This window comes from Lutra lutra, chromosome X, assembly GCF_902655055.1.
Source record: "Lutra lutra chromosome X, mLutLut1.2, whole genome shotgun sequence".
NCBI lineage: Eukaryota > Metazoa > Chordata > Mammalia > Carnivora > Mustelidae > Lutra > Lutra lutra.
Window position 1 is genome coordinate 52,464,412 of NC_062296.1, and position 18,462 is coordinate 52,482,873.

The 18,462-nt window shown below is 36.2% G+C and overlaps 1 protein-coding gene across 4 annotated transcripts in view; it reads left to right on the plus strand.

Annotated features, from left to right (window-relative positions):
* OPHN1 (oligophrenin 1) overlaps positions 1-18,462 on the plus strand; it is a 559,535-nt gene that overhangs the window by 463,984 nt on the left and 77,089 nt on the right. For all 4 annotated transcript variants that reach the window (XM_047715714.1, XM_047715717.1, XM_047715716.1 and 1 more), the window contains exon 20: positions 2,332-2,479. In XM_047715714.1, coding sequence (XP_047571670.1) covers positions 2,332-2,479 — 148 coding nt within the window. The remainder of the gene's footprint in view (positions 1-2,331; positions 2,480-18,462) is intronic.

Sequence of the window (18,462 nt, forward strand, 5' to 3'; positions counted from 1 at the left end):
TGTTAAATTATTAGTTGCAGAAAATGTAAACCTAATACCTGTAGTCCTACCTTGACTAGAAGTGGAAGTAGCTATTATAGTGTTTTCAGAGGACAGTTTGGCCTTTTATATCAGTATTTTAAATGTGTTTTTCTTTTGACTCAGCAATTCCAGTCGGTCTTCTAGTTGCTGGAGATATAACAGTGAGCATGATAATGTACTTCCCTATGGCTTACAATAGATTAGAGTGACAGACACAAAAACAAAAAAAATGAATAATTACAATATATTTTATTGGGAAGTAATAAAAAATGCTAAGGAGAAAACAAAAGGGGAGTAGGACTCATGGCATACAGGGAGGTATGGGCTCACTGAGAGGAGTATATTTGATCATAGCCTACTGAAATTAAGAGAGCAAGCTATATGAATATTTGGAGGAAGAGCACTCCAGGTAAATGAAACACTCAGTACAAAGTCCGTGGTGTGTTTGATAAATAGCAAGAGATATTCTTTTTTTTTTTTTTTAAGATTTTTATTTATTTGACAGAGATCATTAGTAGGAAGGGAGGCAGGCAGAGAGGGGGCCGAGGGAAGCAGGCTCCCCACTGAGCACAGAGCCCGATATGGGGCTCGATCCCAGAACCCTGGGACCATGACCTGAGCTGAAGGCAGAGGCTTTAACCCACTGAGCCACCCAAGCGCCCCAGCAAGAGATATTCTTAACAACTCCTATAGTGCATAAACATATACTCACAAAATGGTAATTATTTAGAATATTACTACTATTGGTGTTGAAACTGTATGGCCTCAAAGTTTATCTGCTTGCTACTATGTCATATTCTCTCTCCTATGCCATGAGACATTCAGACGTGTATTGCCTTGTGATTGTGCTTGCAATGTTTTCTACCATTGCTCAGCTTTTACACAGGGTTTCCTTGTGTTCCCAATCATGTAATTTCTGTGACGTTGCAGCCTGATACAATATTGGTCTCTGGCATTTCTTTTTGCACTAATCATTTGGGTTGATTTCATTTGTTGCCTTCCTCCCTCACCATGTGTGTGTCCTCCCAAAGTATGTGCACTCTGGCCAAAAGCTCAGTCCCCCCAGAGCCAAGAAAGGTTTTCAAATACATATGACACTATATAAAAATTGTAATCATTTAGGGGTGCCTGGTTGGCTCAGTCAGTTAGGCATCTGATTCTTGATTTCGGTTTGGGTCTTGATCTCAGGGTCATGAGTTGAAGCCCCATGTTGAGCTCTGTGCTGGGCATGGACCCTGCTTTAAAAAATCTTGTAATGGGGTGCCTGGGTGGCTCAGTCATTAAGTGTCTGCCTTTGAGTCAGGTCATGATCCCAGCCTCCTGGGATCGAGCCCCACATTGGGCTCCCTGCTCAGTGGGAAGCCTGCTTCTCCCTCACTCTCCCTGCTTGTGTTACCTCTCTTGCTGTGTCTCTCTCTGTCAAATAAATAAAATCTTTAAAAATTTTTTGTAATGATACCCTCTCCCTCATTTGTCCAGCACTTTTTACAATGTATAAGACATTTTGTTTTCACCCTTTCTTATTTTTTTAAATTTTATTATTTCAGTGTCCCAAAATTCATTGTTTATGCACCACACCCAGTGCTCCATGCAATATGTGCCCTCCTTAATACCCACTACCAGGCTCACCCAAACCCCGACAGCCATCCCCTCCAAAACCCTCGGTTTGTTTCTCAGAGTCCACAGTCTCCCATGGTTTGTCTCACCCTTTCTTTTTTGAATAATATGTCCATGGTATGAAATTTTAAAAGATCAAGATGATATAGGAGTAAGAAATAAGTTACCACCATCCTTTCCTCAGCCACTTATTCCTGTCTTGAAGCAAACGATTTAACCAATTTCCTTGGTATCCTTTCAGAAATATTGGGTGCATTTTAGTAACCCCCCATAACCAACCCCTACCCATACAATGTACCTTGACTACCCTTTTCACTTGATTCTTATCACACCGTATGAGGTAGTTGTGCTCTCCCCATGTTACAGATGAGGAATCTAAAACTCAGAGATAGGAGGTGACTTGCCTAAGGTTTTCCAGGGAATAAGTGAAAATCCAGGATTGACTGTGCAGTTTTTGTTTGCATTCTTTCCTCCACATTGTGAAGGGCCAGGTACCGTGTCTTAAACATGATAGGAGACTTCTAAACACTTGGTAGCTGGAGTGATTTTTAAAATCCCAATTCCTTTAGTCATATTAGAATTGCTATGGCAAACCCTAGGTGTAATGTTGGTAAGCATCAATGGGCAGTTAGAATTAGGGAGACAAAAACTCGGTTTTTCTAATTGTTTCCTCAAAATATTCTCCTTTTACAGATCTATTCAGGTCCACCTGAAGAAAGTTCTACACCCCCAGTGCCTCCACCTCGAGTGACAGCAAGAAGGCACAAACCAATCACAATTTCAAAACGCTTGCTGCGAGAAAGAACAGTTTTTTATACTTCTTCCCTGGATGAACGTGAAGGTCAGTACTTAGCTTCTTAATAGCGTTAGAAGTGACTGGATTGCTGCAATCTCATGAGAAAACTTCAACAGATGAGGATTTGCTTATTATGGATGGGCAAAGACAGTGGTTTCTTGAGATGGAATCTACTGGTGAAGATGCTGTAAAGACTGTTGAAATGACAACAAAGGATTTTGAATATTAAATAAGGTTAGTTGATAAAGCAGTGGCAGGGTTTGAGAGTATCAACTCCAATTTTGAAAGTTCTACTGTGGGTAAAATGCCATCAAACAGTATTGCATGTTAAAGAGAATTGGCATGTAAAAGGGAAAGTCAATCAATTCAGCAGACTTCATTATTGTCTAATTTTAAAAAATTGCTACAGCTCACCAAACCTTCAGCAGCCATCACCCTGATCAGTCAGCAGTCATCAAAAATAAGGCCAGAGCCTTCTCCAGGATAAGGATTATGACTTGCTGGAATCTCAGATGATATTTAGCATTTTTAAGCAATATTCTTTTATTTATTAAGCTTTTTATTCCAAAATAGTTAATATAAAGTGTTATATTAGTTTCAGGTATACAATATAGTGGTTCAAAACTTACATACAACACCTGGTGTTCATCATAACAAATGTACTCCGTAATCCCCATCACCTATTTTATCCATTCCTGCACCCACCTCCCCTCTGGTAACCATCAGTTTACTCCCTATAGTTAAAAGTCTGTTACTTGTTCTTTTTGTTTGTTTGTTTGTTTCTCTCTCTCTCTCTTCCCCTTTGCTGGATTGTTTTGTTTCTTAAATTCCACATATGAGTGAAATCATATGGTATTTGTCTTACTCTGAGTAACTTATTTCATTTAGCATAATACTTTCTAGCTCTAAACACATCATTGCAAATGATTTCATTCTTTTTTATGGATAAGTAATATTGCATTATATATATTCCACATATATACCATATCTTCTTTATCCATTCATCTATCAAGGGACACTTTTTTATCCATGCATCTGTTGAGGGACACTTGGGCTGTTTCCACAATTTTACTCTTGTAATAATGCTGCTATAAACATAAGGGTGCATGTATGCCTTTGAATTATTGTTTTTGTATTCTTTGGATAAATACCCAGTAGTGTAATTGCTGGATCATAGGGTAGTTCTATTTTTAATTCTTTGAGGAAACACCATACTGTTTCCCACAGTGGCTGTACAAGTTTGCACACCCACCAATAGTGCACAGATTTCCTTTTTTTGACCATCCTCACCAATACTTGCTGTTTCTTATATTTTTAATTTTCACCCTTCTGACAGGTTTGAGGTGATACCTCATTGTAATTTTGATTTGCGTTTCCCTGATGATGAGTGATGTTGAGCATCTTTTCATGTGTCTGTTGGCCATCTGTATGTTTTCTTTGGAGAAATGTCTGTTCATTTCTTCTGCTCATTTTTTAATTGGATTATTTGGTTTTTAGGTGTTGAGTTGTATAAGTTTCTTATATATTTTGGATACTAACCCTTTTTTTTTAAAGATTTTATTTATTTATTTGACAGAGATCACAAGCAAGCAGAGGCAGGCAGAGAGAGAGGGGGAAGCAGGCTCCCTGCTGAGCAGAGAGCCCAATGTGGGGCTCAATCCCAGGACCCTGGGATCACGACCCGAGCTGAAGGCAGAGGCTTTAACCCACTGAGCCACCCAGGCGCCCCTGGATACTAACCCTTAATCAGATATGTCATTTGCAAATATCTTCTCCCATTCAGCAGGTTGCCTTTTAGTTTTGTTGATTGTTTCCTTCACTGTGCAGGAGCTTTTGTTTTGATGTAGTCCCAATAGTTTATTTTTGCTTTTATTTCCCTTGCCTCAGGAGACATACCTAGAAAAAATGATGTCAGAGAAATTACTGCTTATGTTCTTTTCTAAGATTTTTAGGGTTTCAGCTCTCACATTTAGATTTTTAATCCATTTTGAGGGTTTTTTTGTGTTTTTTTTTAAGATTTTATTTATTTATTGACAGAGATCACAAGTAGATGGAGAGGCAGGCAGAGAGAGAGAGAGAGAGAGGGAAGCAGGCTCCCTGCTGAGCAGAGAACCCAATGCGGGACTCGATCCCAGGACCCTGAGATCATGACCTGACCAGAAGGCAGCGGCTTAACCCACTGAGCCACCCAGGTGCCCCGAGGTTTTTTTTTTTTTTAATATGGTGTAAGAAAGTGGTCCATTTTCATTCTTTTGCATATAACTGCCCTGTTTTAGAGGCAACATTTGTTGAAGAGACTATCTTCTCCCCATTGTATATTCTGTCCTCCTTTTTTGGAGATTAATTGATCATACAATTGTGCATTTATTCCTGGGTTTTCCATTCTGTTCCATTGATCTATCTACTTATTTTTGTGCCAGTAATATACTCTTTTGACTACTAGAGCTCTGTAGCATAACTTGAAGTCTGGAATTGTGCTGCTGCCAGTTTTATTTTTCTTTTTCAAGATCGCTTTGGCTATTTGGGGTCTTTTGTGGTTCTGTATAAATTTTAGGATTATTTTTTCCAGTTCTGTGAGAAATACTACTGGTATTTTGGTAGGGATTTCATTAAATCTCTAGATGGCTTTGGGTTGTGTAGACATTTTAACAATATTTGTTCTTCCAGTCCATGAGTATGGAATGTCTTTCCATTTCTTTGTGTCATCTTTAATTTCTTTAATGTTATGTAGTTTTCAGTGTACAGGTCTTTCTTCTCTTTGGCTATGTTTATTCTTAGGTACTTTATTATTTTTGGTGCAATTTTAAAAAGAATTGTTTTTTAAATTTCTCTTTTTGCTGCATCATTACTATTATATAGAAATGCATTGACTTTTCTGAACATTGATTTTGTATCCTGCAACTTTATGAATTTATTTATCAGTTTTTTGGTAAAGTCTTCAGGTTTTTCTATATATATTAGCATGGCATCTGCAAATAGTGAAATTTTACTTCTTCCTCGCCTTTTATTTCTTTTTCTTGTCTGAATATTGTGGCTAGGACTTCCATTACTATGTTGAGTAAAAGTGGTGAAAATGGGGTTACCTCGTGGCTCCATCATTAAGCATCTGCCTTTAGCTCAGGTCATGATCCCAGGGTCCTGGGATTGAGACCCACATCAGACTCCCTGCTTAGTGGGGAGCCTGCTTCTCCCTCTCCCTCTCCCCCTGCCTGTGTTCCCTCTCTCACTGTGTCTTTCTCTGTCAAATAAATAATAAATTAAATCTTTTTTAAAAAAAGTATTGAGGGACTGGAAGAGATTATGCTGAGTGAAATAAGTCAAGCAGAGAGAGTCAATTATCATATGGTTTCACTTATTTGGGGAGCATAAGAAATAACATGGAGGACGTGGGGAGATGGAGAGGAGAAGGGAGTTGAGGGAAATTGGAGGGGGAGATGAACTATGAGAGACTATGTATTCTGAAAAACAATCTGAGGGTTTTGAAGAGGGAGGGGTGGGAAGTTGGGCCAGCCTGGTGGTGGGTATTGTGGAGGGCACATATTGCATGGAGCACTGGGTGTGGTGCATAAACAATGAATTCTAGTACACTGAAAAGTAATTTAAAAAATAAAAAAATTTTAAAAATTAAAGTAGATACATTTTCTTGCATGGACATTGTATCTCAATAAAGTTTTTTTTTAAATAAAAAAATTTTTAAAAAAGCAGTGAGAATGGATATCCTTGTCTTATTCATGATCTTAGGGGGAGAGCTCTCAGGTTTTCCCCACTGAGTATGGTGTTCACTGTGAGTTATTCATGTAAGACCTTTATGTTGAGGTATGTTCCTTCAAGACCTACTTTGTTGAGATTTTATTTTGTTTTGTTTTGTTTTTCATGAATGGATTGGTGCTTGTCAAATGTCTTTTTTGGATCTATTGAAATGATCATATGGTTTTTGTCCTTTCCCCTATTGATGTGGTGTATGACATTGATTAATTTGCCAATATTGAATCACTCTTGCATCCTTGGAATAAATTCCCCTTGATCGTGGTGAATGAATGTTTTGAAGTATTGTTGTATTCAATTTGCTAGTATTTTGTTGAGATTTTTTTGCATCTATATTTAATAGAAATGTCAGATTGTGATTCTTTTTTTGTGCTGTCTTTATCTGGTCTTGGTATCAGGGTAATGCTGGTCTCATAGAATGAATTTGGAAGTTCTCCTTCCTTTTCTATTTTTGTAATATCTGGAGAGGAATAGGTATCAAATCTTCTTTAAATGTCTGGTAGAATTTGCCTATGAAGCTGTCTTGTCCTGAACTGTTTTTGGGGAGTTTTTTGATAACTGAATTCAATTTCTTTGCTGGTTATTGGTCTGTTCAAGTTTTCTCTTTCTTCCTGCTCCAGTTTTGGTAGGTTACATGTTTCTAGGAATTTACCTATTTTTTCTAGGTTGTCCAGTTTGTTGGCATATAGTGTCTCATAATATTTTCTTACATTTGTTTGTATTTCTGTGGTGTCGGTTCCAATTTCTCCCCTCTCATTTGTGATTTTATTTGAGTAATTTCTCTTTTTTTTCCTGGTGAGTATGGCTAAAGTTTTATCAATTTTGCTTATCTTTTCAAAGACACAGCTCCTGGTTTCATTGATTAGTTCTACAGCTGTGTGTGTGTGTTTGTGTGTGTGTGTGTGTGTGTGTTTAAGCTTCTGTATCTTTTTTTTTCTACTCAAATATTTACTATTTCCTTCCTTCCCCTTAGGTTTTGGTTTTGTTTATTCTTCTTTTTCTAGCTTCTTTATGTATAAAGTTAGGTTGTTTATTTGAAATTTTTCTTGCTCCTAGAGATTGGCATATATTGCTATAAACTTCCCTCTTAGAACTCCCTTTGCTGCATCCCACTGATTTTTGGACTGCTGTGTTTTCTTTTTCATTTGTTGCCATGTAATTTTTTAATTTCTTCTTTGATCTATTAGTTGACCCATTCATTCTTTAGTAGCATGTTATTTAGTCTCTATGTGTTTGTGCTCTTAAAAGATTTTTTTCTTTTCATTGATTTGTGGTTTCATAGTGTGGTAGTCAGAAAATATGCATGGTATTACTTCAATATTTTTTAATTTGTTGAGACTTGTCTTGTGGCATAATTTGTGTTCCATTCCGGAGAATGTTCCATGTGCCCTTGGAAAGAATGTGTATTCTGCTGTTTGAGGATGGTGTTCTGAATATATCTGCTCAATCCATCTGGTCCATTGTATCCTTCAAAGCCATTATTTCATTGTTGGTTTTCTGATTGGATTGTCTGTCCGTGATATGAATGTCCCCTACTATTATTGTGTTATTGTATATTATTGTGTTACTATCAATTTTTTCCTTACTTTGTTTTTAAATGTCTTATATACTTAGTTACTCCCATGTTAGGTGCATAAATATTTACAAATGTTATAACTTCTTGTTGGATTTTCCCCTTTATTATTATACACTGTCCTTGTTTGTTTCTTGCTACAGTCTTTGTTTTAAAGCCTATTTTTCCCAAGTCACAAGCTATAAAATCAGTGTACACTAGTCAGTTCCATATCTATACACTAACAATGACACAGCAGAAAGAGAAATAGAGGAATCGATCCCATTTAAAATGCACCAAAAACTATAAGATACCTGGAAATAAACCTAACCAAAAAGGTAAAGTGTCTTTATTCTGAAAACTATAGAAAACTTATGAAAGAAATTGAAGAACACACAAAGAAATGGAAAAATCATCCATGCTCATTAATTGGAAGGACAAATATTGTTAAAATGACTGCTACCCAAACAAATCTATACATTCAATAGAGTCCCTATCAAAATGCCACCAGCATTTTTCACAGAGCTGAAACAAACAATCCTAAAATTTGTATGAAACCAGGAAATATCCCAGATAGCCAAAGGAATGTTTAAAAAGAAAACCAAAGCTTGTGGCATCACAATTCCAGACTTCAAGCTGTATTACAAAGCTGTAATCAGCAGGACAATATGGTACTGGCACAAAAACAGACACATAGGTCAGTGGAACAGAATAGAGAACCCAGAAATGGACCCTCACCTCTATGATCAACTGATCTTCAACAAAGCAGGAGGGACTATTCAATGGAAAACCAATGGTGTTGGGAAAATTGGACAGCCACATACAGAAGAATGAAACTGGACCAGTTTATTATACCATACACAAAAGTAAACTCAAAATGGATTAAAGACCTAAATGTGAGATAAGAATCCCTCAAAATCCTAGAGGAGAATACAGGCAGCAACCTCTTTGACCTCAGACACAGCAACTTCTTGCTAGACACATCTCTAGATGCAAGGGAAACAAAAGCAAAAATGAACTATTGGGACTTCAAGATAAAAAGCTTTTGCACAACAAAGGAAACAAAATTAACAAAACTAAAAGGCAAGCTACGGAATTGGAGAAGATATTCACAAATGATGTATCACATAAAGCGTTAGTATCCAAAATATATAAAAAGCTTATACAACTCAACATTCAAAAAAACAAATAATCCGATTTAAAAAAAATGGACAAAAGATATGGAGACATTTCTCCAAAGAAGACATATGAATGGCTAACAGACAAATGGAAAAATGTTAACATAACTCAGAAGCAGGGAAAGACAAATCAAAACCACAATGAGATATCACCTCACGCTGGTCAGAATAACTAAAATTAATAAGTCAGGAAACAACAAATGGTGAGAATGTGGAGAAAGAGGAACTCTCTTACACTGTTGGTGGGAATGCCAACTGGTGTAGCCACTCCGTAAAACAGTATTGGGGTTCCTCAAAAAGTTAAAAATAGAACTACCATACAATCCAGCAATTGCACTGCCAGGTATTCTTCCAAAGGATACAGACACAGTGATTTGAAGGGGCACATGCACCCCAATGTTTATATAACACCAATGTCCACAATAGCCAAAATATGGAAAAAGCCTAGATATCTATCAACAGATGAATGAATAAAGAAGATTAATACACACACACACACACACACGTATGTATATACACATATATATATAACACAGACACATATATAGACACACATACATACATACATATATACACACATATATGCACACACATATAATGGAATATTACTCAGCAATCAAAAAGAATGAAATCTTGCCACTTGCAATGACATGGATGGAACTGGAAGGTATTATGCTAAGCATAATTTGTCACAGAAAGACAAATCCATATCATTTCACTCATATGTGGAATTTAAAAAAATTAAACAAATGAACATAGGAGAAGGGAAGGAAAATGAAATAAAATAAAATAATTAAAACTAAAAATAAATCAAAAATAAAATAAAAACAGCAAGGCAAAGCATAAGAGAATCTCAGTATAAGAAACAAACAGGGTTGCTGGAGGGGAAGTGAATAGGGGGATGGAGTAATTGGGTGATGGGCATTAATGAGGGCCCTTGATGGAATGATCGCTGGGTGTTATATGCAACTGATTGATCACTAAATTCTACCCATGAAACTAAAAAGAAAAACAAACTAGCAACAATAACAATAAAAACTAGTATATGAATGTATATAGCCTCACATTCATAATAACCAGAAGTGGAAACAACCCATGTGTCCACCAACTAATAAATGGATTTTGTTATAAATAAATAAATAAAAAGTCTGTTTTGCCTGATAGAAGTACAGCAACTCTGGCTTTCTTTTGACATTTGCATGATAAATATTTCTCCATCCTCTCGTTTTTAATCTACAAGTGTCTTTAGGTTTGAAATGTGTTTCTTATAGGCAGCATATAGATGGGTCTTGTTTTTTTTTAATCCATTTTGCCTGGGGCGCCTGGGTGGCTCAGTGGGTTAAAGCCTCTGCCTTCGGCTCAGGTCATGGTCCCAGGGTCCTGGGATCGAGCCCCACGTCGGGCTCTCTGCTCAGCGGTGAGCCTGTTTCTCCCTCTCCCTCTGCCTGGCTCTCTGCCTACTTGTGATCTCTGTCTATCAAATAAATAAATAAAATCTTTAAAAAAAATTTATCAATTTTGCCAGCATATGTCCTTTGATTGGAACGTTTAATCCATTTCAATTCAAAGTAATTATTGATAGATATCTATTTAGTGCCATTTTGTTATTTGTTTTGTGAGTGTTTCTATAGTTTTTCTCTGGTCCTTTCTTCTTTTTCTCTCTTTCATGGTTCCTTGGGTTTCTTTAGTGATATTCTTGGATTAATTTCTTTTTATTTTTTCATATTTATTAGTGGGTTTTGATATATGTTTACCTTATATTTGTATATAACCCCTTCTGCATATAGCAATCCATATTAAATTGGTGGTCACTTAAGTTTGAATCCATCCTTTACTCCTCTCCTCCCCATGTTTTAGGTATCTGGTATCATATTTTACATTCTTCCTTTTGTGAATCCCTTGACTGATTTTTACAAGTATACTTATTTTTCATACTCTCATTTATGGTCTTTCCTTTCCACTCAGAGTCCCCTCAGTAAAGTATTTTTTCTAATTAAGGTATAAGCATTGTCTTTTTAGACATAATGTCATCACACACTTAATATAATACAGTGTAGTATGAACAGAACTTCTCTACATACTAGGAAACAAAAGTACTTACTTGACTTTCTTTAATTGTAATGTTCACTTTATTTCAATGGTCTGGAGCCAAATCTGCAATATATCTGAAGTGTGCCTACAATTACTTTAAGTGAAAATATATTAAATTCTCCAATGAAAGACATAGAGCAACTGAATAGATTAAAAAAATAAGATTCAACTATATTTTGTCTACAAGAGATTTCCTTTAGCAGTAAGGACACAAATAGGCTGAAAGGGAATGAGTAGAAAAGGTATTTCACACAAATGGTAGTCAAGAAAGAGCAAGAGTAACAGTACTTATATAAGGAAAAATAGTCTATAGGCCAAAAACTGTCACAAGAGATAAAAATGGTCATTATATAATAATAATTATGTCATTTATCAAAGAATATAACCATTATAAATATATATATGTATCCAACATTGAAGCACCTAAATATGTAAAGCAAATATTAGCAGAATTAAAGAGAGAAATAGAGCAATAACATAATAGTTGGGGATTTTACTACTCTACTTTTAAAAATGCATTGATCATTCAGGAAATAGCTGACTTGGACAACAGTATAGACCAAATGGATCTAAGAGACATATGTCCCATTCAGCAGCAATAGAATACACATTTTTTGAACACCACAGAATATTCTCCTTGATAGATTATATGTTGGGCCACAAAATAAGTCTTAAAAAATTTAAGAAGATTAAATTCATACCAAGTAACTTTTCTGATCACAATGGTATGAAACTGGAAATAAATAGCTGGAGAAAAATAGAAAAATTATAACTATTTGGAAATTCAATAATGCACTCCTAAGAAACCAGTGGGTCAAAGAATAAATCAAATTGGGATAAAAAATTATCATGAGACAAACAAAAATGGAAACACAATGTACCAAAACTTATGCAGTGAAAACTGTTCTAAGAAGGAAGTTTATAGTGTCAAATGCCTACGTTAAGGAAAAAAAATCAGAAGTAAACAACCTAGCTTTCACATCATAAGGAACTTGAAAAAGAAAAAAAATAATGTCAAAGTTAGCAGAAAGAAAAAGTAAATATCAGTATAGAGATAAAGGGAATAAAGATCAGAAAAACAATAGAAAAATAAAAGAAATTGAGTGTTTTTTTTTAAGAAAACAAAGAAGGGGCATCTGGGTGGCTCACTCCTTGGGTGTCTGCCTTCGGCTTGGGTCATGATCCCAGGGTCCTGGGATCGAGCCCCACATCGGGCTCCCTGCTCATCAGGAAGCCTGCTTCTCCCTCTTCCACTCCCCCCACTTGTGTACCTTCTCTCTCTCTGTGTCTCTCTCCGTCAAATAAATAAATAAAATCTTTTTTTAAAAAAAGACAAAGAAAATTGACATTTATTTAGACTAGGGAAAAAAGAGAGAAGACGTAAATAAAATTAAAAATGAAAGAGGAGACATTATAACAGAAATTCAGAGATTCATAAAGAGACAACTGTGAACAATTAAATTCCAACAAGTTGGATAACCTAGAAGAAATGGATACATTTCTAGAAACATACAAGCTCTCAAGACTGAATTATAAATAGAAAAACTGAATAAACCAATAATGAGTAAGGAGATGGATTGCAACCAAAAACCTCCAAACCAAGAAAAGCTTCACAGTCTAATGTATTCACTGGAGAATTCTACCAGCCATTAATGAAGAATTAATACCAATCTTTCTAAAACCCTTCCAAAAACTTTAAGAAGAAGGAACAATCGTATCTCATTTTATGAGGCCAGCCTTACCTCGGTACCAAAAAAAGAAAGACAATATAAAACAGGAAAATTGTAGGCCAGTATCCCTGGTGAATATAGATGCCAAAATCCTTGACATAGTACTTGAAAACTGAATCCAACAGCAGATTAAAAGAATCTTGAACCATGGTCAAGTGAGATTTATCCCTAGGATGGATACAAATATGGTTCAGTATAAATAAAACAATAAATGGGACACATCACATTGGTAGAATGAATGATAAAAATTATATGATCTTTTCAATAGATCCAGAAAAAGCATATTCAACAATATTATTTCATGATAACAATTCTCAACAAATTACATATAGAAGGAATGTACTTTGGTATCATAAAGGCCATATATAACAAACCCACAGCTAATATTATACTCAAAAGTGAAAAGCTGAAAGCTCTTGATCTTAGAAAGATCAAGAACAAGGATGTCCACTGCTTCCACTTTTATTCAGCATAGTACTGTACTCCTAGCCAGAGAAGTTAGTCAAGAAAAAGAAAAAAAAGTGTCCAAATTAGAAAGCAAGAAGTAAAATTGTCTGTTTGTAGGTGGTATGCTCTTATATAGGAAAAAATCCTAGGGGGTCCTGGGTGGCTCAACTTGTTAAGCATCTGCCTTCCAGCTCAGGTCAGGATTCCAGGGTCCTGGGATTGAGTCCTAGGTCAGGCTTCCTGCTCAGTGGGGAGCCTGCTTCTTCTCTCCCTTTGCCTCTCCCCCTGCTTGTGCACTCACTCTCTCGCTCTCTCTCTCTCTCCCTCAAATAAATAAATTAAATATTTTTTAAATAAAATAAAGAAAAAATTCTAAAGACTCCACCAAAAGACTGTTAGAACTAATAAGCAAATTCAGCAAAGTACAGTATACAAAATCAACATACAAAATTCAATTGTGTTATATACTAACAATGAACTATCAAAAAAGAAAGAAAGAAAGAAAAAGAAATTTTAAAAAATCCCATTTACAATAGCATCAAAAAATATTTAGGAATAAAATTAACCAAGAAGTTGAAGACCTGTGCACTGAAAATTAGAAAGCATCGATGAAAGAAATTGAGAAAAACATAAATAAATGGAAAGATATTCTGTGTTCATGTATTGGAAGGATTAATATTGTTAAAATGTCCATACTATCCAAAGCTATCTACAGAATCAATGCAAGTCTGTGTATTTGAGTTTTTAAGATTCCACATATAAATGAGATCATGCAGTTTTTTTTCCTTTCTGTGTCTACCTTGTTACCCTGAGCATAATGTCTTCCAGGTTTTATCCATATCATTGCAAATGGCAGGATAGCCTCCTTTCTTAAGGCTGAATAATATTCATATATGTGATTATATATCTATATTTTCTTCATTCATCTGTTAGCAGACACATAGGTTGTTTCTATATCTTGTTATCTTTTTAATTCTTGCTGTCATAAGTGGATGTGAATCCATACGCCTTTAATTCTTATCACTTCCCATTTAAGATAGGTAAATTGAGATCCATTTTGTAGTGAAGTCATTGGGTGCTCAGAGAGGGTAAGTAGTTTGCTCAATCCACATAGTTTCTAAATGACAGAGCAGCAATTTGCATCCATCTCATTCCAGAATCCATTTGTCTACTACATAGTGTCTAAACACTCTTCTGAGAAGCCATTGATCCTACTCACCACTGTTCTTTACCAGCAACATTTCATTATTTCATTCCCAATCTTGTTATTCCACTCTATAGAGTATTTCAGTGAGTCTTTTCACCAACATCATGGACTCCTTCACACCCACATATCTAAGCAATGTCCACTCCACTCTTTAACATCTCTTGACTCTGTCTCTCTTTGCTGCTGGTATTCTAATTTAGATCCTTCTCATCAGCAGTTTCCTATCTTGCCTCCCTACCTCTAGTCTCTCTAGTCCTATGTTTTAATATGACCCAAAAGTGATATTCTAAAAACACATGTGATAATGCCACTTCCCAGCCCAAAAAGAACCTCTTTAACCCAGTGATAAAATTCATATTCCTGAACATGGCATTCATGGCCTTAATGATACATTCCCAACCCACCTTAACAACATCATCTCCAACTACGCACACTTTTCATCTAAAATCAGTTACTGTGCTCAAACCACACTAAATTTTATTTTACATTTTTTATTTTTAAAAATTTTTTATTAACATAAATGTTTTATTAGCCCCAGGGATACAGGTCTGTGAGTCGCCAGGTTTACACACTTCAGAGCACTCACCATAGCACATACCTTCCCCAATGTCCATAACCCCACCACCTTCTCCCTAGCCCCCTACCCCGGCAATCCTCAGTTTGTTTTGTGAGATTAAGAGTATCTTATGGTTTGTCTCCCTCCTGATCCCATCTTGTTTCATTTATTCTTTTCCTACTCCCCAAACCCCCCATGCTGTCTCTCAACTTCCTTATATCAGAGAGATCATATGATAATTGTCTTTCTCTGATTGACTTATTTTGCTAAGCATAATACCCTCTAGTTCCATCCATGTCATTGCAAATGGCAAGATTTTGTTTCCTTTGAAGGCTGTGTAGTATTCCATTGTATATATGTACACCACATCTTCTTTATCCATTCATCTGTTGATGGACATCTAGATTCCTTCCATAGTTTGGCTATTGTGTACAGTTGCTATAAACATTTGGGTGCACATGCCCCTTCGGATCACTATACTTGTATCTTTAGGGTAAATACCCAGTAGTGTAATTACTGGGTCGTAGGGTAGCTCTATTTTCAACTTTTTGAGGAACCTCCATGCTGTTTTCCAGAGTGGTTGCACCAGCTTGCATTCCCACCAACAGTGTAGGAGGGTTCCCCTTTCTCCGCATCCTTGTCAGCATCTGTCATTTCCTGATTTGTGAATTTAAGCCATTCCGACTGGTGTGAAGTGGTATCTCATTGTGGTTTTGATATGTATTTCCCTGATGCCAAGTGATGTGGAGCACTTTTTCATGTGTCTGTTGGTCATCTGGATGTCTTTGCAAAAATGTCTGTTTATGTCCTCTGCCCATTTCTTGATTGGATTCTTTGTTCTTTGGGTGCTGAGTTTGATAAATTCTTTATAGATTTTGGATACTAGCCCTTTATCTGATATGTCGTTTACAAATATCTTCTCACATTCTGTCAGTTGTCTTTGGCTTTGTTAACTGTATCCTTTGCTGTGCAAAAGCTTTTATCTTGATGAAGTCCCAATAGTTCATTTTTGCCCTCGCTTCCCTTGCCTCTGGTGATGTTCCTAGGAAGAAGTTGCTGTGGCTGAGGTCGAAGAGGATGCTGCCTGTGTTCTCCTCAAGGATTTTGATGGATTCCTTTCTCACATTGAGGTCCTTCATCCATTTTGAGTCTATTTTCATGTGTGGTGTAAAGAAATGGTTCAGTTTCATTTTTCTGCATGTGGCTGTCCAATTTTCCCACATCATTTGTTGAAGAGACTGTCTCTTTTCCATTGGACATGCTTTCCTGCTTTGTCAAAGATTAGTTGACCATAGAATTGAGGGTCTATTTCTGGGCTCTCTATTCTGTTCCATTGATCTATGTGTCTGTTTGTGTGCCAGTACCATACTGTCTTGATGATGACAGCTTTGAAATAGAGCTTGAAGTCTGGAATTGTGATGCCACCAACATTGGCTTTCTTTTTCAACATTCCTCTGGCTATTCAAGGTCTTTTCTGGTTCCATATAAATTTTAGAATTCTTTTTTCCATTTCTTTGACAAAAATGGATGGGATTTTGATAGGGATTGCATTAAACGTGTAGATTGCAAAGACATTTTCACAATATTTGTTCTTCCAATCCATGAGCATGGAGCATTTTTCCATTTCTTTATGTCTTCCTCAATTTATTTCACAAGTACTTTATAGTTTTCTGAGTATAGATTCTTTGCCTCTTTGGTTAGGTTTATTCCTAGGTATCTCAACCATTCCTAGGCAGGGTTTTGGGTGCAATTGTAAATGGGATTGACTCCTTAATTTCTCTTTCTTCTGTCTTGTTGTTAGTGTAATGAAATGCAACTGATTTCTGTGCATTGATTTTGCATCCTTACATGTTACTGAATTCCTGTATGAGTTCTAGAAGTTTTGAAGTGGAGTCTTTTGGGTTTTCCACATATAATATCATATTATCTGCAAAGAGTGATAGTTTGACTTCTATGCCAATTTGGATGCCTCTAATTTATTTTTGTTGTCTGATTGCTGAGGCTAGGACTTCTAGTACTATGTTAAATAGCAGTGGTGATGGACATCCCTGCCATGTTCCTGACCTTAACGGAAAAGCTCTCAGTTTTTCTCCATTGAGAATGATATTTGCGGTGGGTTTTTCAGAGATGGCTTTGATGATATTCAGCTTTGTAGCCTCTATCCCTACACTTTGCAGAATTTTAATCAGGAAATGATGCTGTACTTTGTCGAATGCTTTTTCAGAATCTATTGAGAGTATTATATGGTTCTTGTTCTTTCTTTTATTAATGTGTTACATTGATTTTTGGATGTTGAACCAACCTTGCAGCCCTGGAATAAATCCCACTTGGTTGTGGTGAATAATCCTCTTAATGTACTGTTGAATCCTATTGGTTAGCATTTTGGTGAGAATATTCACATCTGTGTTCATCAAGGATATTGGTCTGTAATTCTCTTTTTTGATGGGATCTTTGTCTGGTTTTGGGATCAAGGTAATGCTGGCCTCATAAAATGAGTATGGAAGTTTTCCTTCCATTTCTATTTTTTGGAACAGTTTCAGGAGAATAGGAATTAATTCTTCTTTAAATGTTTGGTAGAATTCCCCTGGAAGCTGTCTGGCCCTGGGCTCTTGTTTGTTTGGAAATTTTTGATGACTGCTTCAGTCTCCTTACTGGTTATGGGTCTGTTTAGGTATTTCTATTTCTTCAGTTGTGGTAGTTTATACGTCTCTAGGAATGCATCCATTTCTTCCAGATTGTCAAATTTGCTGGTGTATTGTTGCTCATAATATGTTCATATAATTGTTTCTATTTCTTCTGTGTTGGTTTTGATCTCTCCTCTTTTATTCATAATTTTATTTATTTGGGTCCTTTTTCTTTTCCTTTGGATAAGTCTGACTAGGGGTTTATCAATCTTGTTAATTCTTTCAAAGAACCAGCTCCTAGTTTCGTTGATTTGTTCTATTGTTCTTTTGGTTTCTATTTCATTGATTTCTGCTCTGATCTTTATTATTTCTCTTCTCCTGCTGGGTTTAGACTTTCTTTGTTGTACTTCCTCCAGATCCTTTAGGTTTAGGGTTAGGTTGTGTATTTGAGACCTTTCTCGTTTCTTGACAAAGGCTTGTATCACTATGTATTTTCCTCTCAGGACTGCCTTCTCTGTGGCCCGCAGATTTTGAACTGTTGTGTTTTCATTATCATTTGTTTGCATGAATTTTTTCAATTATTCTTTAATTTCCTGGTTGACCCTTTCATTCTTTAGAAGGATGCTCTTTAGTCTCCATGTATTTGGGTTCTTTCCAATTTCCTCTTGTAATTGAGTTCTAGCTTCAGAGCATTGTGGTCGGAAAATATACAGGGAATGGTCCCAGTCTTTTGATACCAGTTGAGACCTGATTTATGACCCAGGATGTGATCTCTTCTGGAGAATGTTCCATGTGCACTAGAGAAGAATGTGTATTCTGTTGCTTTGGGATGGAATGTTCTGAATACATCTGTGATGTCCATCTGGTCCAGTATGTCA